Source organism: Salvelinus fontinalis, chromosome 6 (assembly GCF_029448725.1).
Source record: "Salvelinus fontinalis isolate EN_2023a chromosome 6, ASM2944872v1, whole genome shotgun sequence".
NCBI lineage: Eukaryota > Metazoa > Chordata > Actinopteri > Salmoniformes > Salmonidae > Salvelinus > Salvelinus fontinalis.
In genome coordinates this window covers 36867585-36891566 of record NC_074670.1, presented here as the reverse complement: position 1 = coordinate 36891566, position 23982 = coordinate 36867585, and the positions used below count along the sequence as shown (strand labels likewise).

The window sequence follows — 23982 nt, the reverse complement described above, 5'->3', positions numbered from 1 at the left end:
GCGGAGCTTAACCTAGCAAAGACTTATAGATGACCTGGAGTCAGTGCGTCTGGCGACGAATATGTAGCCAGGGCCAGCCGATTAGAGCATACAGGTCGCAGTCGAGGGTGGTATATGGGGCTTTGGTGACAAAACGGATGTCACTGTGATAGACTGCATCCAATTTGCTGAGTAGAGTGTTGGCTATATTGTAAATGACATCGCCAAAGTTTTAGTTTTACATTTTAGATTGGAAATGTTTATTATGAGTCTGGAAGGAGAGTTTACAGTCTAGCCAGACACCTAGGTATTTGTAGTTGTCCACATATTCAGTCAGAAAAGTCAGAAACGTCCAGAGTAGTGATGCTAGTCGGGCGGGCGGGTGCGGGCAGCAAACGGTTGAAAAGCATGCATTTATTTTTGGAGCAGTTGGAGGCCACGGTAGGAGTGTTGTATGGTATTGAAGCTCGTTTGGAGCTCGTCCAAAGAAGGGCCAGATGTATACAGAATGGTGTTGTGTGCGTAGAGGTGGATCAGGGAATCACAAGAGCGACATTGATGATATATACAGAGAAAAGAGTCAGCCCGAGAATTGAACCATGTGGTACCCCCATAGGGACTGCCAGAGATCCGGACAACAGGCCCTCCAATTTGACACACTGAACTCTGTCTGAGAAGTAGTTGGTTGAGTCTGTCGATAAGAATAGGTGATTGACAGACTCGAAAGCCTTGGCCAGGTCGATGAAGACGGCTGGACAGTACAATCTTTTATCGATGGCGGTTATGATATCGTTTAGTACCTTGAGCGTGGCTGAGGTGCACCCGTGACCAGCTCGGAAACCGGATTAGGTACGGTGGGATTCAAAATGGTCAGTGATCTGTTTGTTCACTTGGCTTACGAAGACTTTAGAAAGGCAGGGCAGGTTGGATATAGGTCTATAACAGTTTGGGTCTAGAGTGTCACCCCCTTTGAAGAGGGGGATGACTGCGGCAGCTTTCCAATATTTAGGGATCTTGGACGATACGAAAGAGAGGTTGAACAGGCTGGTAATAGGGGTTGCAACAATGGTGGTGGATAAGTTTAGAAAGAGAGGGTCCAGATTGTCTAGCCCAGCTGATTTGTATGGGTCCAGGTTTTGCAGCTCTTTCAGAACATCTGCTATCTGGATTTGGGTGAAGGAGAAGCGGGGAGGCTTGGGCAAGTAACTGCGGGGGGTGTGGAGCTGTTGGCCGGGGTAGCCAGGAGGAAAGCATGGCCAGCCGTAGAGAAATGCTTATTGAAATTCTCGATTATCGTGGATTTATCGGTGGTGACAGTGTTACCTAGCCTCAGTGGGCAGCTGGGAGGAGGTGCTCTTGTTCTCCATGGACTTTACAGTGTCCCAAAACTTTTTGGAGTTAGAGCTACAGGATGTACCTTTCTGTTTGAAAAAGCAAGCCTTTGCTTTCCTGACTGACTGTGTGTATTGGTTCCTGACTTCCCTGAACAGTTGTATATCGCGGGGACTCCTCGATCTATTGCAGTCCGCCACAGGATGTTTTCGTTTTTTCTACCTTATACTGCAAGCTAACAGCCGTCGAAAGGCAGTCAGAGAGCTTTGCTGCCTTTCACGTTTCAATATGTTCCATACATTTTCATTGCACTCAAATAATAAATGTGCATGTGTATTGGCATAAAAAAAAAGAAATGAGATAGGTCCCGTGTGGCTCAGTTGGTAGAGCATGGCGCTTGCAACGCCAGGGTTGAGGTTTCGATTCCCACGGGGCACCAGTACAAAAAAAAGTATGAATGTATATACTTGTAAGTCGCTCTGGATAAGAGCGTCTGCTAAATGGCTTAAATGTAAATGTATAGACAGAGTCCTTCCTGCCTGTGGACGTCACATGTCATCTTCCGCCTTTTGGCAGTTTGTTCGTTTATGAAGGCGCTGTACATATTCTGGCTCTACTTTAAATCGCTCTGATTTACATAGTATCTGATCAGGATGGCTAACATACTGCATCTGAAACGGTTTTCAATATGAATTCTCACGCAAAACGGGCTATTAAATTGATGGAAGACCAACACCTGAGCTTAGGGACTTAAATCAAAGCTAGGGAGAAAATAACACAATCATTTAAATCTGAATGGTATCAAAAGAAAGACTGGCTCTGTGGCTGAGCTGCTACTGCTTCCCCTGCCTGCTGTTCTCCACCAGCAACAGCGTGTTACACGCACTGCACCTTTAAACACAAACAAATATACTGTATCCATGTAAAACATTAATGTTTTTTTTAATGTCATATGCAGTGTTTTTTTGTGTTTTTTCCAGTCCGCCCAGACCATTGAGAGCAGGGCAGGAGGGATAGTTAATGGTTTCCATTCATGGGATCCATGATAAAAGATAAACACAGTCCTGAAGAACTTATGTGAAAATCGGCAGTTGACGTGGTTGAAGACCATGTTGTCTTGTGGCTACCCACAGTTCGCCACTTGCTACTATAAAAAGGAGAGGCAGGATGCTCTCTCCCATCTCTATGAGGGAACTGGAGTTTGTTTTTTCACACACTCATGACAGAGGTGAGGAACGGTTATCGTCATGTCCAACGATATCCTGGATGAGATGGAAAGTCTGTCCTGCAGCCCGGATCTTTTGACCTGTCCTACAACAGTCATGTTCTTTCTCACTGGGAGCAGGTGATTGGACAACTTTCCGTAATCTAATTGTCTTCGCCAATATTCTTTGCAATGCATAGGGAATCGTTGCAAAACATCCTCATATACTGTTCCCATCAACCATAAAATTATTTTAGTTTATGTAATCACTCAATTTTAAGCAGATATGAGCAAAACTGACAGGACATTAACTAGGCGTCAATAGTACATTTAGCCAGATTCTAATCAGTCCAGAAGAGTGGGGAAATGCTATTGGTTCCTGCTCTTTGCAGTGAAAATCCATGTTTTGATTTAAATCAAACTAAACAGGAACAATGTTATATTTCCACAATGCGAATTTGATTGAATTCCAAGCCAAAATGTATAGGAACATCAAAACATGATGAATTGACTGTTAATACAGTATTAGTTCTGACTGTAACACAAGATGCTTTCTTCTTTTTCTACTGGATCATAGGAAGGACAGGAGACGGCCCTAAGTGATGTCTCAACAGGAATAGGCCCCATCTACTCTCCTAGCATGCTTCTTTTCAACTGTGGGCATTCACTTCAAACGTTTCACTTGCGTTTGCATATGAGAATATCTTGAACAGGAAAAATTATGAATTTCTGCCATCTAGGCATGGTTTCTTATCAACCCAGAAACTCATAACCCGCTCAATCACCATTCGGTCCTAAAATAATGTCTGTTTGCTATCTAGGCATGATTCTTCGTCAACCCAGAAACCCATAACTCATTAAATTACGATTCAGTACTAAAATGAGTAAAACAGAATAATCTCATTCTATCACATGTGCTGGATTTGCAAATAATCAGATTTGAAAAATAAACTGGATAAAAACACTCATATTATAAATAACTTTGGTTTTAAATTCCAAATGTTATATTAGAAAAGTGTGGTGGTCTTAACTTTTTGCTCTCGTCATATTAAAATGTAATACATCTTCATAAAGCCCTTGAATACTGAGAAATTGCTTTCAAGTACAATTTCTGTCCTCAAGCCTGACACTTGTATTATTAAGAATAATCAATACGTCCTGCATAGAAATAAAACCACGTATTTAACGGACAAGGTCATTTAAAAAAATATATATATCATCCTTTTGTATCAATCTCTCCCCTGTATGTTTTATGTTGTTCAATCAAAAAATATATGTGGAAGGAAAAATCATGGTACCTTCAGAAAGTATTCACATTCCTTAATTTTCCCCTCCACATCTTGTTGTGATACAGCCTGAATTTAAAACGGATTGAGATTTTTGGTCACTGGCTTACACACAATACCTCAATGTCAAAATGGAATAATGTTTAGGCAAATTTTTACAAATGAAATGCTAAAATGTCTTGAGTCAATAAGTATTCAAACCCTTTGTTATGGCAAGCCTAAATAAATTCAAGAGTCATGTTATGGGTATGCTTGTCCTCGGCAAGGACTAAGGAATTTTTGAGGGGATAAAAATAACCGGAATAGAGCTAAGCACAGGCCTTATCCTAGAGGAAACCATGGTTCATTCTGCTTTCCAACAGACACTGGGAGACAAATTCACCTTTCAGCAGGACAATAACTTTTTTTTTAAAAAGGCCAAATATACACTGGAGTTGCTTACCAAGACGACACTGAATGTTCCTGAGTGGCCTAGTCTAGCAATGATCCAAAAATCTCTCAAGTTGGATGTTGTTGTGTTTTTATAATAATGTGCAAATACTGTACAATCCAGCTGTACAAAGCTCTTAGAGACTTACCCATTAAGAAGCTCAGCTTTAAATCACTGCAAAAGGTGATTCTAACATGTATTGACTCTGGTGGATGGGCACTCATGTAATCAAGATATATTCTTTTTCATAATTCTTTTACAAATGTTTCTTCCACTGACATTACAGATTACTTTGTGTAGATCATTGATAAAACATGACAATTCAATACATTTTAATCCCACCTTGTAACAACAAAATGTGTAAAAGTCAAGGGGTGTGAATACTTTCTGAAAGCACTTTAAGTAACACAATCTGTAACATATCTATTAGTTAACTCTGTGATGGCAGATGAATCAACAAGAGGGAGTTAAACTCCATAAAGGTTTACAGCTAACACTGTGTTCATCTATAGTGCATTTTTTACCCTCCATTATTCCAACACTGCTCAGCAAATGTTTTTTTCCAAAGTACAGACAGATGGAGTAATATTTGTGGCCAAATAAAAATATTTTCACATTTGGCATTGTGGGTGACGAAGTAGCAATGACTGTGAGAGATGGGCTTTGAGGTCGTTGGGTGTGTGTGGCAGCTGTTGGTAGTTCACTTACCCAAGCCAAATCATCCCGACTGCAGTCCAGCGCAGCTATCATCACCTGCTCATAAATTATCCATACTGGGCACAGGAGAAAAAGCACGGTTTTAATATTCCAGTATAGTGTCAGGCAGAACATCAAAACATGATGAATTGACAGACTGTTAACACAGTATTAGTTCTGACTGTAACACAAGGTGCTTTCTTCTTTTTCTACTGGATCATAGGAAGGACAGGAGACGGCCCTAAGTGATGTCTCAACAGGAATAGGGATTAGGCCCCATCTGCTCTCCAAGCATGCTTCTTTTCAACTGTGGGCATTCACTTCAAACTTTTCACTTTCACATCACAATATCTTGAACAGGGAAAATAATGTCTGCCTGCTATCTAGTCATGGTTTCCTATCAACTCTGGATAAAGTAATCCTTCTGACCCCCCCCCCCCCCCCCCCTTAAAAGATTTAGATGCACTGTTGTAAAGTGGCTGTTCCACTGGATGTCATAAGGTGAATGCACCAATTTGTAAGTCGCTCTGGATAAGAGCGTCTGCTAAATGACTTAAATGTAACTCAGAAACGCATAACACCACTCAGTCCTAAAATAATGTCTGCTATCTAGCCCTTGAATACTGGGGAATTGCTTTCAAGTAGAGGTCGACCGATTAATCGGAATGGCCAATTAATTAGGGCCGATTTCATGTTTTCATAACAATCGGTAATCAGCATTTTTGGACACCGATTGTGGCCGATTACATTGCACTCCACGAGGAGACTGCGTGGCAGGCTGACTACCTGTTAGGTGAGTGTAGCAAGAAGCCAATTTAAGTTGCTAGCTATCATTAAACGTATCTTATAAAAAACAAACAATCTTCACATAATCACTAGTTAAACTAGTAATATCATCAACCATGTGTAGTTATCTAGCTTGTCCTGCGTTGCATATAATCGATGCGGTGCCGGTTAATTAATTTCTCATTGAATCACAGCCTACTTCACCAAACGGGTGATGATTGAACAAGTGCATTCATGAAAAAAAACACTCGTTGCACCAATGTGTACCTAACCATAAACATCAATGCCTTTCTTGAAAATCAATACACAAGTATATATTTTTAAACCTGCATATTTCGTTAATATTGCCTGCTAACATGAATTTCTTTTCACTAGAGAAATTGTGTCACTTGTCTTGCGTTCCGTGCAAGCAGTCAGGGTATATGCAGCAGTTTGGGACGCCTGGCTGTTTGCGAACTGTGTGAAGAGCATTTCTTCCTAACAAAGACCGTAATTAATTTGCCAGAATTGAACATAATTATGACATAACATTGAAGGTTGTGCAATGTAACAGCAATATTTAGACTTAGGGATGCCACCCGTTAGATAAAATACGGAATGGTTCCGTATTTTACTGAAAGAAAAAACGTTTTGTTTTTGAAATGATAGTTTCCGGATTTGACCATATTAACTTCTTATGGCTGCAGGGTCAGTATTGAGCAGCTTGGATGAAAGGTGCACAGAGATGCCCAGAGATGCCCAGAGTAAACGGCCTGCTCCTCAGTCATAGTTGTTAATATATGCATATTATTAGTAGTATTGGATAGAAAACACTCTGAAGTTTCTAAAACTGTTTGAATTATGTCTGTGAGTATAACAGAACTCATATGGCAGGCAAAAACCTGAGAATAAATCCAAAGAGGAAGTGGAAATTCTGAGGCTGGTCGAGTTTCAACCAAGATCCCATTGAAATTACAGCGAGATATGAATGAGTATTCACTTCCTACGGCTTCCACTAGATGTCAAAAGTCTGTAGAACTTTGATGATTCTACTGTGAAGGGGGCCGGATGAGAGGAGAATTAGTCCATACTTTGACCATGCGCGTTCACATGAGAGGGAGCTCCGTTCCATCGCTCATCTGAAGTCAATGTAATTCTCCGGTTGGAACGTTATTCAAGATTTATGTTAAAAACATTCTAAAGATTGATTCAATACATCTTTTGACATTTTTCTACTGACTGTTACGGAATTTTTGGACATTTCGTCACGTTTTAGTGAACGCGCTTCGTGACTTTGGAATTGTTTACCAAACACGCTAACCAAAGTAGCTAATTGGACGTAAATAACGGACATTATCAAACAAATCAAGCATTTATTGTGGACCTGTGATTCCTGGGAGTGCATTCTGATGAAGATCATCAAAGGTAAGGGATAATTTATCATGTAATTTCTGGTTTCTGTTGACTCCAACATGGCGGCTAATTTGACTATTGTTCTGAGCTCCGTCTCAGATTATTGCATGGTTTGCTTTTTCCGTAAAGTTTTTTTTTTTTAATCTGACACAGTGGTTGCATTAAGGAGAGGTATATCTATAATTCCATGTGTATAACTTGTATTATCATCTACATTTAAGATGAGTATTTCTGTTGAAACGATGTGGCTATGCAAAATCACTGGATGTTTTTGGAACTAGTGAATGTAATGCGCCAATATAAACTTAGATTTTTTAAATATAAATATGAACTTTATCAAACAAAACATATTTGTATTGTGTAACATGAAGTCCTATGAGTGTCGTCTGATGAAGATCAAAGGTTACTGATTAATTTTATACATATTTGTGCTTTTTGTGACTCCTATCATTGGCTGGAAAAATGGCTGTGCTTATTGTGGTTTGGTGTGAACTAACAATCGTTTGTAGTGCTTTCGCTGAAAAGCATATTTGAAATCGGACACTTGTGGGATTAACAACAAGATAACCTTTAAAATTGTATAAGACACATGTATGTCTGAGGAATTTTAATGATGAGATTTTGTTTTTTTGAATTTGGCGCCCTGCACTTTCACTGGCTGTGGCTGTCATATCGATTGCAGCCATATTAATCACCTAAGGCTCGTATTTCTGTGTGTTATTATGTTATAATTAAGTCTATGATTTGATATAGCAGTCTAACTGAGCGGTGGTAGGCAGCAGCAGGCTCGTAAGCATTCATTCAAACAGCACTTTCCTGCATTTGCCAGCAGCTCTTCGCTGTGCTTCAAGCATCGAGCTGTTTATGACTTCAAGCCTATCAACTCCCGAGATTAGGCTTGTGTAGCCGATGTGAAATGGCTAGCTAGTTAGCGGGGTCCGTGCTAATAGCGTTTCAATCGGTGACGTCGCTCGCTCTGAGACATTGAAGTAGTTGTTCTCCTTGCTCTGCAAGGGCCAGGGCTTTGTGGAGTGATGGGTAACGATGCTTCGAGGGTGGCTGTTGTCGATGTGTTCCTGGTTCGAGCCCAGGTAGGGGCGAGGAGAGGGACGGAAGCTATACTGTTACACTGGCAATACTAAAGTGCCTATAAGAACATCCAGTAGTCAAAGGTATATGAAATACAGATGGTATAGAGAGAAATAGTCCTATAATTACTACAACCTAAAACTTCTTACCTGGGAATATTGAAGACTCATGTTAAAAGGAACCACAATCATTCATATGTTCTCATGTTCTGAGCAAGGAACTTAAACGTTAGCTTATTAACATGGCACATATTGAATTTTGACTTTCTTCTTCAACACTGTGTTTTTGCATTATTTAAACCAAATTGAACATGTTTATTTATTTGAGGCTAAATTTATTTTATTGATGTATTAAGTTAAAATAAAAGTGTTCATTCAGTATTGTTGTAATTGTCATTATTACAAAAATAAAAATATAAAAATCGGCATCAGCTTTTTTTGGTCCTCCAATAATTGGTAGACCTCTAGTTACAAGTAGAATTTCTCTCAATCCTCACACTTGTTTTATTAATAATCAACCATATGTGCTGCATAGAAATAAAACCATGTATTTAAAGGACTGGATGGACAAGGGAAAATCTATCCCATGTATGTTTTATGCAGTTCAATACACAAAAAAAGTTATATTAAGCCTAATTTAGAGAATCAATCATGGTAAAAGACCACAGACCAAGTTAAGGCCATATAGATCAAATTCTGCTGGTTTTCTAAGATTTCATTCTTCATAGAAAATGTTCTAAACTTCATAAGATAATGTACAACTCCATACAAAAGACAACGTTACGCAGCCCGTTCCTAAAACACAGAGAAAGAGAAGATAACACAGCTGTTATCCAGGGCAGCAGAATATTATGTCATTTCCCCTCATTTCGCTGTGATATTCTAACCAGTTACGGTGTGACGCCTTATTCACAACGTTTATCAACATTGCCCGATACATTTCATCCAGTGGTTTAAAAATAAAGATGAAATGTTTATTGAAGTGTTTATTCAATCAATCAACTGTAACCGTAAAAGACAGTGATTAATAATAGGCTTGGCTATTGGATCCAATTAATGGAATTAATGCTAAATGTCTGTTTCGACAAGCACGCCAGACGTTCTCTGCCAAATGCTGTCTAACTGTAAATTGAGAAAGGACAATAAAACCCAACAAGAAAACGTATACGCCAAAACAAACAAACGACTGGAGTTTCTCTTGCCTTTTTATGATTCCAACTCTTGTTTGATAATTGCCATCTTGTTTCACAGCCAATTTAAGAACTGGTTTCAATAAAAACCGGGGCGTGTTAAGTGTTTACCCTGCTCTATAAAGACGATGAATGAATCTTAATGAGTACAAGGAAAATAGACTTTCACAGAGTTGTTCAGCAAGACTACATAGTGAGATACTAGCAGGCTATTATATAGCCAAAAGGCAAAACTGAGTGTACCGCTACCAACCATCACATATGGGTTCTTTTTTTTAAATCAAGTAATGCCTTACCAAGCTTCTGCATCATTCAATTCAAAAGTTGAGTCACATTGGTAAGCCTACTAAAAATACTGAATAGGCCTAGGCTTCTGAGAACTTGTGACACATTAAAAATGGAATTCGTGTAAGGTGAAACAACCCTGTTCAACCCAGCGTTTAATTGTTTTTGTTTTGTTGATGAAACGGAGGGGTTCAGCATCGTTGCAAAAAAATATATAAATAAATTAAATCGAAATTTTAAGTGGCAGTACATATTCTGCAGCGGGGTATACTACAAAGTAGGATCAAGGAGTTATCCAAATATTTAGGCTAGTAAGCTGGATAACGTCCCATTTTTAGAAAGAAACTTGAAAATGGGCATGGTCTAATTGATTCAATGGATAAAAACACAAGTTTAGCTTTTTAATGAACGAGAAATGTGTTATTTCTGGTTGTTTTTCAAAGATAGCTGACTAACTTATTGATCCTGCTTTAGTAACACTGTTCTAACAGTGTCATGTTACTATTTGTTGTTATAACCCAAACGAATGTGGCAGTTTCAAACAGATTCCAGCTTTAAAAGATACCAGCCTATACTGTTTGCCTTTTGAGGTGGAAATTGATTATTTTGGATTAAAAATAACAGCTTGAGGCTACACTAGTGCCTTCAAAGTAGTCATACCCCTTGAATTATTTACACATTTTGTTGTTAGTCTGAATTCAAAATGTATTAAATAGATTTTTCTCCTCACCTATCTACACACAATACCCCATAATGACAAAATTAAAACATCGTTTTAGAAATTCTGGCAATTTTATTGAAAATTAAATACAGAAATATCTCATTAACACCCCTGAGTCAATACTTTGTACAAGCACCTGTGAGTATGTCTGGGTAAGTCTAAGAGCGTTCCACACCTAGATTTCTCAACATATGCTAATTATTATTTTCAAAAAAACTTCAAGCTCTGTCAAATTGGTTGTTGATCATTGCAAGACAATCATTTTCAGATCTTGCCATAGATACCATGTATATTTAAGTCAAAACTGTAAGTCAAAACTGTAACTCGGCCACTCAGAAACATTCACTGTCTTCTTGGTAAGCTCCAGTGTAGATTTTCCCTACAATTTTAGGTTATTATCCTGCTGAAAGGTGAATTCATTTCCCAGTGTCTGGTGGAAAGCAGACAGTCCCAGAATTTGAGCTAGGATTTTGCATGTGCATCTCCATTTGTTTCTTTTTTATCCTGAAAAACTCCCCAGGCCTTAACGATTACAAGCATACCCATAATGTGATGCAGACACCACTACGCTTGAAAATATGGAGAGTGGTACTCAGTAATGTGTTGTATTGCATTTGCCCACAACATAACACTTTGTATTCAGGACAAAAAGTAAAATTCTTTGCCACTTTTTTTTTTTCAGTATTACTTTAGTGCCTTGTTGCAAACAGGATGCATGTTTTGGAATATTATTATTCTGTACAGGCTTCATTTATTTATTTTGTCAATTAGGTTAATATTGTGGAGTAACTACAATGTTGTTGATCCATCCTCAGTTTAATGGGTGTGAGGGGAGAAAACTATGTAACCGTTTTAAAGTCAACATTGGCCTCATGGTGAAATCCCTGAGCGGTTTCCTTCCTCTCCGGCAACTTAGTTAGGAAGGATGCCTATATCTTTGTAGTGACTGGATATATTGATACACCATCCAAAGTGTAATTAATAACTTCACCATGCTCAAAGGGATAATCAGTCTACTTTAAAAATTGTTTTGCCATCTACCTTTGGGAGGCAGTGGAAAACCTCCCTGGTCTTTGTGATTGAATCTGTGTTTGAAATACACTGCTTGACTGAGGGACCTAACAGATAATTGTGTGTGGTGTAGTGGTGTACAGGTCAGTTGTTTGTTCACCTGCACCCGCACACAATTGCTAATAGCCTATCCGCAACCGCCCAACAATATGTGATAAAGTGAAAATCTGAGGCCCGCACCAAACCCTAACCCACAAATATAGAAAAAGCGCTATAGGCTACAGTCAGAGACAGAAGAATTATTTTTTGACAGGGGGTGCAGAATTTTGTTTTGCCTGATTTAGATGTGTTTCTGCATGTAATTTTCAACATTTTGATAGGCTATTTGTTAGTCAACTTGTCTATAATTAGATACATGTAGCTTCTCTTTTGTCATTTTATGTTGCCCTAGAAGACTAAATAAACCCTTGCTCAACAGAATAATGTCATATATCGATAGAATGAATGCTTCAATCTAGTTGACACCAGTAAAGGTCTCTCGGTCATTCACAGAGCAAATACGTTTAGGAACTGGGGAGAAAATACAACGTTTAAAAAAAAATACAATAAAGCTAAATGTCCAAATGGCATCAGTTTGACCGGATGTAAGGAAAAAGAAAGCTGTGAAAAAGACTTAAGATTTCAGGTCAGCTTTGGTGCATATTTTATGTGATTGAAATACAAAATCAACTTTTATGATAAAGACAGCACCTCTACAGATGGTATATAATTGAGCATTGCATTCTCTCAAGATACAGAAATAAAGAAATCATATTTCTCACTCCTGACCCAAGTTCAAATTTTGCCTACATTTGGTGTATAATTTTCCTGCAAGAAATGCTTAATTCTGCACGAGTTATAAGGCTATGTGGCGAGGTTATAGACTTACAGACAGTGTCCAGATTTCAGTTTCCATTCAACACATTTAAACAGTAGACCACAGTTCCCTTGACATGCCATAGGCCTATTTGAAGTCCCATCTAATGACTGTTGAATTTGTATAGTGCTTCAAAATCATCACACAACATAGCTGGCACTGCTCTTACCACTTCACCAAATATTTTCCAAACATTACATTTCTAGCTCTCCCTTCTCTTCATTTTAAACTTCGACAATGTCCTTTTTGCGTCCATAGAAAGAGCACCTGAATGTGCCACAGCGCTACTGGCAAAATATTCTGTGGACAGATTAAACTAAAGTAGAATTGTTTGGAAGGAACACACAACACTATGTGTGGAGAAAAGAAAGGCACAGCACACCAACATCAAAACCTCATCCTAACTGTAAAGTATGGTGGAGGAAGCATCATGGTTTGGGGCTGCTTTGCTGGGACAGCTTGCTATCATTGACGGAAAAATGAACTCCCAAGTTTATCAAGACATTTTGCAGGAGAACATAATGCTATCTGTCCGCCAATTGAAGCTCAACAGAAGTTGGGTGATGCAACAGGACAACGGCCCAAAACAAATCAGTTAAAACAACAGAATGGCGTCAAATGAAAATATGGAGTGGGCCAGAGTCGTGACCTCAACACGATTGAGACGCTGCGGCATAACCTCAAGAAAGCGGTTCACATCAGACATCCCAAGAATATTGCTTAACTGAAACAGTTTTACAAAGAGGAACGGTCCAAAATTCCTCCTGACCATTGCGCAGGTCTGATCCGCAACTACAGAAAAGATTTGGTTGAGGTTATTACTGCCATAGGAGGGTCAACCAGTTATTAAATCCAAGGGTTCACACACTTTTCCCACCCTGCACTGTGAATGTTTACACAGTGTGGTCAAAACATGAAACCATATAATTGTTTGTGTGTTCTTAGTCTAAGCAGACTGTTTGCCTATTGTTGTGAATTAGATGAAGATCAGATAAAATGTTATGACCAATGGTTCACATATTTTCCTTGCCACTGAATATGACTTGTTAAGCAAACTTGTATTCCTGAACTTTTTTCGGCTTGCCATTAACAAAGGGGCTGAATAGTTATTGACTCATGCCATTTCAGCCTTTATTGAAAAACATAATTCCACTTTGACATGATGGGTTACTGTGTGTAGGCCAGTGACCAAAAATCCCATTTGAATCTATTTTAAATTCAGACTGTAAAACAACAAAAAGTGGAAAAGGTCAAGGGGTGTGAATACTTTCTAAAGGCACTGTATTGAGGCCCAAACAGCCCCTTTCCTGGTCCACAAATTGACTTTGACAAACAAATCGATCAAATTACATGAGAAAGGTATCAATATTGTGGCGTCTTGGGTGGGCAGTGTAAGCTTTCCGAGGCGAGAACTAGGCATTCAAAGTGCCAGAGCCAGACACGTTACCAATGCTCAAAAAACAGTTACAAGACGAAGTGCATGACTCCAACACCGTCATTAAGTTTGCTGATGAAAACAGTGGTAGGCCTAATCACCGACAGTCTATAGGGAGGTGGTCAGAGACCTGGCAGTGTGGTGCCAGGACAACAACCTCTCCCTCAATGTCCGCAAGACAAAAGAGCTGATCACGGACTACAGGAAAGGGAGGGCTGAGCACACCACCATTCACATGTTTACATCCCTGTTAGTAAGCATTTCTCCTTTGCCAAGATAATCCATCCACCTGACAGGCGTGGCATATCAAGAAGCTGATTAAACAGCATGATCACACACATATTGTGCTGGGGAACAATAAAAAGGTCACTCTAAAATGTGCAGATGTCACACAACACAATGCCACAAGAATGTCAATCTCTCTACCACAAACTGCCTTCAACGTCGTTTTAGAGAATTTGGCAGTTTGTCCAACCGGAACGTCTGGGGGGGGGGATAGCTGATGAGAATTTCTGTCTTTAATAAAGCCCTTTTGTGGGGACAAACGCATGCTGATTGGCTGGGCCTGGCTCCCCAGTGGCTGGTCACTGACAGAGCTCCAGAGTACCTCTGTAGAGAAGAGAGAACTTTGCAATAGGTCAACCATCTCCACATTCCACATTCCAGCAACATTCCACCAATCAGGCATTTATGGTAGAGTGGCCAGACGGAAGCCACTCCTCAGTAAAAGGCACGACAGCTCGCTTGGAGTTTGCCAAAAGGCACCGAAAGACTGACCATGAGAAACAAGATCATCTGGTCTGATGAAACCAAGATTGAATTCTTTGGCCTGAATGCCATGAATGTCATGTCTGGAGGAAACCTGGCACCATCCCTATGGTGAAGCATGGTGATGGCAGCATCATTCTGTGGGGATGTTTTTCAGTGGCAGGGACTGAGAGACTAGTCAGGATCAAAGGAAAGATGAACGGATGAAAGTACAGAGGGAACCTTGATGAAAACTCCTACTCCAGAGCGCACAGGGCCTCAAACTGGGGAGAAGGTTCACCTTCCAACAGGACAATGACCCTAAGCTCACAGCCAACACAACGCAGGAGTGGCTTCGGGACAAGTCTCAATGTCCATGAGTGGCCCGGCCAGAGCCCGGACTTGAACCCGATCAAACATCTCTGGAGACACCTGAAAATAGGTGTGCAGCGACGATCCCCATCCAACCTGACAGAGCTTGAAAGGATCTGCAAAGAAGAATGGGAGAAACTCCCCAAATACAGGTGTGCCAAGCTTGTAGCGTCATACCCAAGAAGACTCGAGGCTGTAACTGCTGCCAAATGTGCTTCAAAAAAGTACTGAGTAAAGGACTACATGTATACAATGTCTTCGCAGCATAACACAGGCCGAATCATCTCTCCAGCAGTATCCTTATGAGCTCAGGTTGGTTCCCTGTTATTCTATGCCTGTACAAAAGAACAGTCAGTACTCCTTGATTCCATACTGAATTAATGAATCATTGGACAACCAGTCATTTAAGAGATTGATGCCCTTCCTTGTTTTCATGAGCAGAGAACTGTGACAAGACCAAATCAGTCACAGGCCTACTGTACAACCTGTTCTAGCAATCATGTTGCAGTGAAACCACAAACCATAGTAGTCTATATTAAATCTAGATTGTAGTAATTGCATGTTCTGTTAGACTGAGAATACAGTCTATTAATTAATTTCCCATCCTGCCACTAAATGTTGTCTATATTGAACATGCTGCCTGACTGTAAATGTTGGCTTTGTGTATGTCTTTGATGCCTGAAAACACTATACATCACCTCGTCTAGGCTACATCAAAGTTCACGAGAGGTCGACCGATTATAATTTTTCGCCGCCGATACCGATTATTGGAGGATCAAAAAAGCCGATACCGATTAATCGGCCAATTTGATATTTTTATTTATTTGTTATAGTGATAATTACAACAATACTGAATGAACACTTTTATTTGTACTTAATATAATACATCAATAAAATCTAGCCTCAAATAAATAATGAAACATGTTCAATTTGGTTTAAACAATGCAAAAACAAAAAGTGTTGGAGAAGAAAGTAAAAGTGCAATATGTGCCATGTAAATAAGCTAAACGTTTAAGTTCCTTGCTCAGAACATGAGAACATATGAAAGCTGGTGGTTCTTTTAACATGAGTCTTCAATATTCCCAGGTAGTATTCCCAGAAGTTTTAGGTTGTAGTTATTATAGGAATTATAGGACTATTTCTCTCTATACCATTTGTATTTCATATACCTTTGACTATTGGATGTTCTTATAGGCATTTTAGTATTGCCAGTGTAACAGTATAGCTTCCGTCCCTCTCCTCGCCCCTACCTGGGCTCGAACCAGGAACACATCGACAACAGCCACCCTCGAAGCATCGTTATCCATCGCTCCACAAAGCCCCGGCCCTTGCAGAGCAAGGAGAACAACTACTTCAATGTCTCAGAGCGAGTGACGTCACCGATTGAAACGCTATTAGCGCGCACTCCGCTAACTAGCTAGCCATTTCACATCAGTTACACCAGCCTAATCTCGGCAGTTGTTAGGCTTGAAGTCATAAACAGCTCAATGCTTGAAGCACAGGGAAGAGCTGCTGGCAAAACGCACGAAAGTGCTGTTTGAATGAATGCTTACGAGCCTGCTGCTGCCTACCATCGCTCAGTCAGACTGCTATATCAAATCATAGACTTAATTATTAAATAATAACACAAAGAAATACGAGCCTTAGGTGATTAATATGGTCGAATCCGGAAACTATCATTTCGAAAACAAAACGTTTATTCTTTCAGTGAAATACAGAACCGTTACGTATTTTATCTAACGGATGGCATCCCTAAGTCTAAATATTACATTGTACAACCTTCAATGTTATGTCATAATTATGTTAAATTCTGGCAAATTAATTACGGTCTTTGTTAGGAAGAAATGGTCTTCACACAGTTCGCAAACAGCCAGGCGTCCCAAACTGCTGCATATACCCTGACTGCTTGCACGGAACGCAAGACAAGTGACACAATTTCCCTAGTTATAAGAAATTCATGTTAGCAGGCAATATTAACTAAATATGCAGGTTTAAAAATGTATACTTGTGTATTGATTTTAAAGAAAGGAGTTGATGTTTATGGTTAGGTACACATTGGTGCAACGAGCGTTTTTTTCATGAATGAGCTTGTTCAATCATCACCCGTTTGGTGAAGTATGCTGTGATTCAATGAGAAATTAACAGGCACCGCATCGATTATATGCAATGCAGGACACGCTAGATAAACTAGTAATATCATCAACCATGTGTAGTTAACTAGTGATTATGTTAAGATTGATTATTTTTTATAAGATAAAGTTTAATGCTAGCTAGCAACTTACCTTGCCTTCTTGCTGCCCTCACGTAACAGGTAGTCAGCCTGCCACGCAGTCTCCTCGTGGAGTGCAATGTAAGGCAGGTGGTTAGAGCGTCGGACTAGTAACCGGATGGTTGCAAAATTGAATCCCTGAGCTGACAAGGTAAAAGTCTGTCGTTCTGCCCCTGAACAAGGCAGTTAACCCACCGTTCATAGGCCGTCATTGAAAATAATAACGTGTTCATAACTGACTTGCCTAGTTAAATAAAAATACATTAAAAAAATTAAATCGGCATCCAAAAATACCGATTACCGATTGTTATGAAAACTTGAAAATCGGCCCTAATTACATTCCGATTAAATCGGTCGACATGTAGTTCAAATCCTTCCTATTATAACGCTACTTTATCTTCAATTAATAAAATAAATCAAGAATGGAACCAAATTGACAAATGAAGTTGGTGTCTCCCAAACATCTTGTGATGGATGGCTAGTGTTGTGGATCATTGTGTACAAAGAGATTCTGCCTACTACAACAGCATTAGAAATTGGTCTGACGTGACTGGTGATTTAATGCACTTACTGTCATCTCCAAGTTTGGACGCATGCTCACTTATCAATTCTTCACCAACATCCACGATTTGCTCACTGTTTCTGTGGTTATCCTCCCTCCACTTCCGCAGCTTATCTCTCATTTCTGTGAACACAATTATCGAAAACATTTCTCAGGATTCAGGCAATATAAAAATGACATGCTTTCATATAACATCATATTGAATCAGGTAGAGCGCACACACACAAGAGTGAGCAGCACACTACCAGCCCCTGGAGCAATTGGGTTAACTTGCTCAATAGCACAAAGGTAGTGGATGGTAATGATCCTGACCCAGCAGCCCTCTACTCTAGTACGCAGTTCAGTGCACACTTTTTCTGGTTACTGGTCCACCTCTAAAATCTGGGCTACCTACTGGTTCCTGACATACAGTGCCATCAGAAAGTATTTTATTGTGTGGAATTAAAATGGATTTGTCATTTTTTTGTCAACAATCAACACAAAATAAAAATGCACATTTTGTAAAATATTGAAAAATATAAATATATATATCTTGACTACATAAGTACCCTGAGTCAATACATGTTTGAATCACATTTGGCAGCAATTACAGCTGTGAGTGTTTCTGGGTAAGCCTATATAGCTTTGCACACCTGGACTGTTCAATTAGTTTGGCTGAGATAATGGATGGGCTGGACATGCCTGGAGACGAGTTTGGATTGGTCGGCCATGTAGCGTGCTTCTGTCTATAACGTGAGCTGTGACAGCCCTTTCTACCGTGCCGTTTTTGAAAGATAACACATTTGCCATCGAGAACTACAAAAGTTTTGCTACTTTTCTCAACAACACTGATAACCCAAATTTAGCAGGCACTATCGACAGATCAGTTGGATAAAGTGGTGGGCTACTTTCTGCACACGCCACAGTCAGTGTGAACCGGAGTGACTTGATACAACGCTGACCAAACAAGGGGTGTGTTCGTAGATTCACTCTGGCTATCTATTCCGACAGAATAACTGATGAATTTACTAACGCTCAACATCCGCTGAATATGGCCGGTGTCAGTAAACGTTGGTAAAACATCAGTAAACGCCGGTAATGGGAAAATTAAATTTGTTGACTGCAGCACAGTTACCAACGCTCTGGATAACATCCTATCCAGGTCTGCTAGGACGAGTAAAATGGTCAGTGAGATTCTCATTTGTGTCTGGAAGTAGCCAACGTTAGCTTGGGTGCTTGACTGCCGTTGTGAGGTCAGAACGCTCGGATCAACCCTACTCAGCCAGAGCGTCCAGTGTACGCTCCGAGAGCGAAACACTGAATTTACAAACAGAAAATCTGACAAGGATTTCATTTTGTTTCTTTTTATCCTGAAAAACTCCCCGGTCCTTAACGATTACAAGCATACCCATAACATGATGCAGCCACCACAATGCTTTAAAGTACGGTTCATGGTACTCAGTAATCTGTTGTATTGGATTTGCCTCAAACATAACACTTTGAATTCAGGACAAGTTAATGAATTACTTTGCCACATTTGTTGCAGTATTACTTTACATTCGTTTTTTTCCTGTGAGCTCATTGCGTACATCGCACAGTTTCTCTAGACATAATCGGACCAAGCCCTAACTGTGTGATGTAGTAGGAAGTTGTAGTTTCCAACAGGCCCATACTCTACATAGTTTAGCACATAAAAAGTGGTAATTAACGACAATGACCATAATCCATTGTGCATCCTGTTTCTTTTCGCCTGCTACGGAAGAGAGAAGAATGCGCGATCGTGAGGTGATAAAGTGCAGTTGCTGCTTTGTGAGTTCTCTAACTGATAATACATGATCTAAGTGATTGATAGTTGGTATTCAGCTGTCATAAAAGTATGCCTTATTTACTTTGAAGAACTACAAAAAGTGATTTTGTCAGACAGCATAGGCAGCAGCTCTATAGAGATGAGATGACTTGAAAATAAATAAAGTCATCAAATAAAACACATGTAATATACACAACTGAAATATTTTAAGCAATGTAATGTGAATAAATGGTTAATATGTGGTAAGCAGTAATGGGTAGTCACTACCATCATGGGAGTTTAATTGTTTTATTCTGTGTTACAGAATTCAACCCACATAATGCATAGTGAATTTAAAGTCTAAAAACAAACAAAACCGAAATGTGATCATTTTTTCATTATCAAACTCAAAAAGCCCTGATGCATGTTTTGTAATATTTTTTTATTCTGTACAGGCTTCCTTCTTTTCACTCTGTCAATTAGGTTAGTATTGTGAAGTAAATAAAATGTTGTTGATCCATCCTGTTTTCTCCTATGACAGCCATTAAACTCTGTAACTGTTTTAAAGTCACCATGCTCAAATGGATATTCAGTGTCTGCTTTTTTTCTCTTTTTACCCATCAACCAATAGGTGCCCTTCTTTGCGAGGCATTGGGAAACCTCCCTGGTCTTTGTGGTTGAATCTGTAAGATAATTGTATGTGGGGTACAGAGATGAGGTAGTAATTTAAAAAATCATGTTAAACACTATTATTGCACACAGTGTCCATGCAACTTAAACAAATTTTTACTCCTGAACTTATTTAGGCTTGCCATAACAAAGGGGATGAATACTTATTGACTCAAGCCATTACATCACCGGAAGCTTTGCCCCGGTGATGTACTGGGCCCTACGCACTACCCTTTGTAGTGCCTTGCGGTCAGAGGCCAAGCAGTTGCCATACCAGGCAGTGATGCGACCAGTCAGGATGCTTCGATTGCGCAGCTGTAGAACTTTTTGAGGATCTGAGGACCCATGCCAAATCTTTTCAGTCTCCTAAGGGGGAATAGGCATTGTCGTGACCTCTTCACGACGGTCTTAGAGTGCTTGGACCATGGCAGTTTGTTGGTGATGTGGACACCAAGGAACTTGAAGCTCTCAACCTGCTCCACTACAGCCCTGTCGATGAGAATGGGGGCGTACTCTGTCCTCATTTTCCTGTAGTCCACAATCATCTCCTTTGTCTTGATCACGTTGAGGGAGTTGTCCAGGCACCACACAGCCAGGTCTCGGACCTCCTCCCTATAGGCTGTCTCATCGTTGTTGGTGATCAGGCCTACCACTGTTGTGTTATCAGTAAACTTAATGATCGTGTTGGGAGTCGTTCCTGGCCATGCAGTCATGAGTGAACAGGGAGTACAGGTGGGGAATGAGCACGCAATCCTGAGGCGCCCGCATGTTAAGGATCAGCGTGGCGGATGTGTTGTTACCTACCCTTACCACCTGGGGGCGGCCTGTCAGGATGTCCAGGATCCAGTTGCAGAGGGATGTGTTAGTCCTAGGGTCCTTAGCTGAGTGATGAGCTTTGAGTGCACTGTGGTGTTGAACTCTGAACTGTAGTCGAATAGCATTCTCACATAGGTGTTCCTTTCGTCCAGGTGGGAAAGGGCATTGTGGAGTGCAATAGAGATTGCATGATCTGTGGAACTGTTGGGGCGTTATGCAAATTGGAGTGGGTCTAGGGCTTCTGGGATAATGGTGTTGTTGTGGGCCATGACCAGCATTTCAAAGCACTTCGTGGCTACAGACGTGAGTGCGACGAGGCGGTAGTCATTTAGGCAGGTTACCTTAGTGTTCTTGGGCAGAGGGACTATGGTGGTCTGCTTGAAACATGTTGGTATTACAGACTGACAGGGAGAGGTTGAACATGTCAGTGAAGACACTTGCCAGTTGGTCTGCACATGCTCGGAGTACACGTCCTGGTAATCCGTCTGGTCCCGCCACCTTGTGAATGTTGACCTGTTCAATGGTCTTACTCACATCGGCTGCGGAGAGTGTGATCACACAGTCATCCGGAACAGTTGATGCTCTCATGCATGTTTCAGTGTTACTTGCCTCGAAGTGAGCATAGAAGTCATTTAACTCGTCTGGTAGGTTCGTGTCACTGGGCAGCTCGCGGCTGTGCTTCCCTTTGTAGTCTGTAATAGTTTGCAAGCCATGCCACATCTGACGAGCATTGGGGCCGGTGTAGTACGATTTGATCTTAGTCCTGTATTGACTCTTCGCCTGTTTGCTGGTTCGGCGGAGGGCATAGCGGGATTTCTTATAAGCTTCCGGGTTAGAGTTCCGCCCCTTGAAAATGGCAGCTCTACCCTTTAGCTCAGTGCGGATGTTGCCTGTAATCCTTGGCTTCTTGTTGGGGTATGTACTAAGGATGCACAATATATCCTAAGCACATTGGCCCAACGTCTAGTTTAACGCCGATGTGCAAAACCGATGTCAAAGCTGACGTGCATACCTATATAACGTAGGTAGATGAGGGCCTTGTTGGTGTCAGGAGTAAATCCCTCTAGTCCGAATTGTTAAATAAAAATGTATTTAAATACAAGGTGAGTAAATCACTGTCCTGATTTCTAGAAGCTATTTTCGATCATAAGAGACAGTGGCAGAAACATTATGTACAAAATAATTTACAAATAACGCACCTCAAGGGAAATTAATACTTTCCAAAGGCAATGCACACAAACTGTTTCTGCATATTGATTTGGACACTTTAAAACAGTATTTTGGCAATATGCTAATTATCAATATGTCTAGTCAACAGGAAGCAGCTACAGCATAATTTTAAATGTCAGTTTTAGGTACATAAATTGCATTTACAACAATTTCCAATGGCATTGTACTTAACTAATCAGGTAACTGTTGAAAGATACCAAAAACGTGCTGTGATTTACTTTGATGATGGACAAGAAATCACCAAAACAGGTTTTCCCTGCCTATTAGTAGTATCCACTGCAAGACCGTGTATTTTAGCAAGCCATCTAATGAGGCGGAACAATGACAGCAGGTAGCTAGCTAGCTAACTAACTTAGCTATAATCAGCTGACAGGCGTTAGGTACCTATGCTGGCTAGCTAGCTTAGCCTGCTGTGTATCCTTGAAAACTCACACATGCTGTGGACTGTTAGCTACGACAATGGGATACAAAATGTCAACAATAACAGATTAATCAATGCTTAACGTTAGCTAGCAAACGTCGCTAAAAAAAATGAAATAAGAAAGATAGGCAGAAGTAATGTGCTAGCCAAGTGGCTCTCGTGTTAGCAAGCTGAGCTAACAAGTTAGCAGTTGGCTTGATGAGATGGACATACGCAGCTACATCCCCCGAACGATAGTTAAAATGCACTACGTCGAATTATACAAAGATTTAACAGCACCCATTCAGTCATAAAGTACATTAAAACGTTTAATCGTCTGTGTTTACCTTCCCAGGTTACATCGTACATTTCTGATACCGACGCCATCTTTCTTGGCAGCACAGGTTCAACGTCATTGAACTGGGTGTGGCTTGTTTCTTTCTGCTCACTGAGCCTTTACTCTCTGAATAGTGTAAAACAAATGATCATTCAATCTACGTACAAGCTCGAGAATAGTCAAACATATTTTTGAGACATGTTCAATGTATTTTATTAATTTCTATGTACTTTAATATTTCTGCTGCTTCTATTGTTTTTTCTGCTATTCTGCTATTAACATGAGTGTAATGTGATTGAGTGGTGGGGTGTAAACTGTCAGTTTTTTATAGAAATTAGAAGATCAATCATAACAGACTGGTTAGCATAAGAGTTATGACAGTGCTGGATGTAGGACTAGATGTAAACAAAAGCAATGCATGCACTTGCTCTGACCCTTTCCCCCATCATACCCAGGTATTCAATCTGACAGCGCTGATTAACACACTGCCTCCAGTTATTATTTATGTAACTGGGCCTAAAATTACCTTGTTCCAACTGACCACAAAACAGGCCCTGAATCGTAACGCTAGCCCTCTCTAGAGGTTTAGGTCTCCGAGCTCTGCAATGCTGCTCACGCTAAATGTATATTCATCTTACACCTAGCTTTCATGAGGCCTGGTTAGATTTGTGGTTGTTACCAGGGAGGACTGGAAAGGGGTCATAGTCTCATAGTCTCATGTTTAGTTGTGTAATTCATTTTCTTCTTAAGTAGGTTAAGCAGAATGTCAGGAGTGGAAGACTTGTTTGTTGAAAGCACATTTGTCCCTTTCTTTTCTTGATTTCCCTCTCAAGGGGCCTCTGACTGTCGATCCCACGTCGTTGACTTTGTAAGTTACAAGCCACACTCCTCTACCACATTACGCACTTGTTGAGGTGGACTCAACACAAACTCACTTACAGAAACATTTCAGAATCCTGATGTCATCCCCAATACCTCTCACTGCAATGTAGATACTCTGTTATTGTTCTATTGTCTGAGATCAACAGGACTATGTTTTGTTACAGGACACTGCCATTGTATAA

The 23982-nt window shown here is 40.3% G+C and overlaps 1 protein-coding gene across 1 annotated transcript in view; it reads right to left on the bottom strand.

Annotated features, from left to right (window-relative positions):
• LOC129857775 (ER membrane protein complex subunit 2-like) overlaps positions 1-23025 on the bottom strand; it is a 56981-nt gene extending 33956 nt beyond the window's left edge. Inside the window, exons 1-3 of the mRNA XM_055926328.1 lie at positions 22929-23025; positions 17711-17824; positions 4940-5004 (exon numbers count right to left, since the gene is read on the bottom strand). Coding sequence (XP_055782303.1) covers positions 4940-5004; positions 17711-17824; positions 22929-22968 — 219 coding nt within the window. The 5' untranslated portion in view covers positions 22969-23025. The remainder of the gene's footprint in view (positions 1-4939; positions 5005-17710; positions 17825-22928) is intronic.
• Positions 23026-23982: the final 957 nt, after the last annotated feature.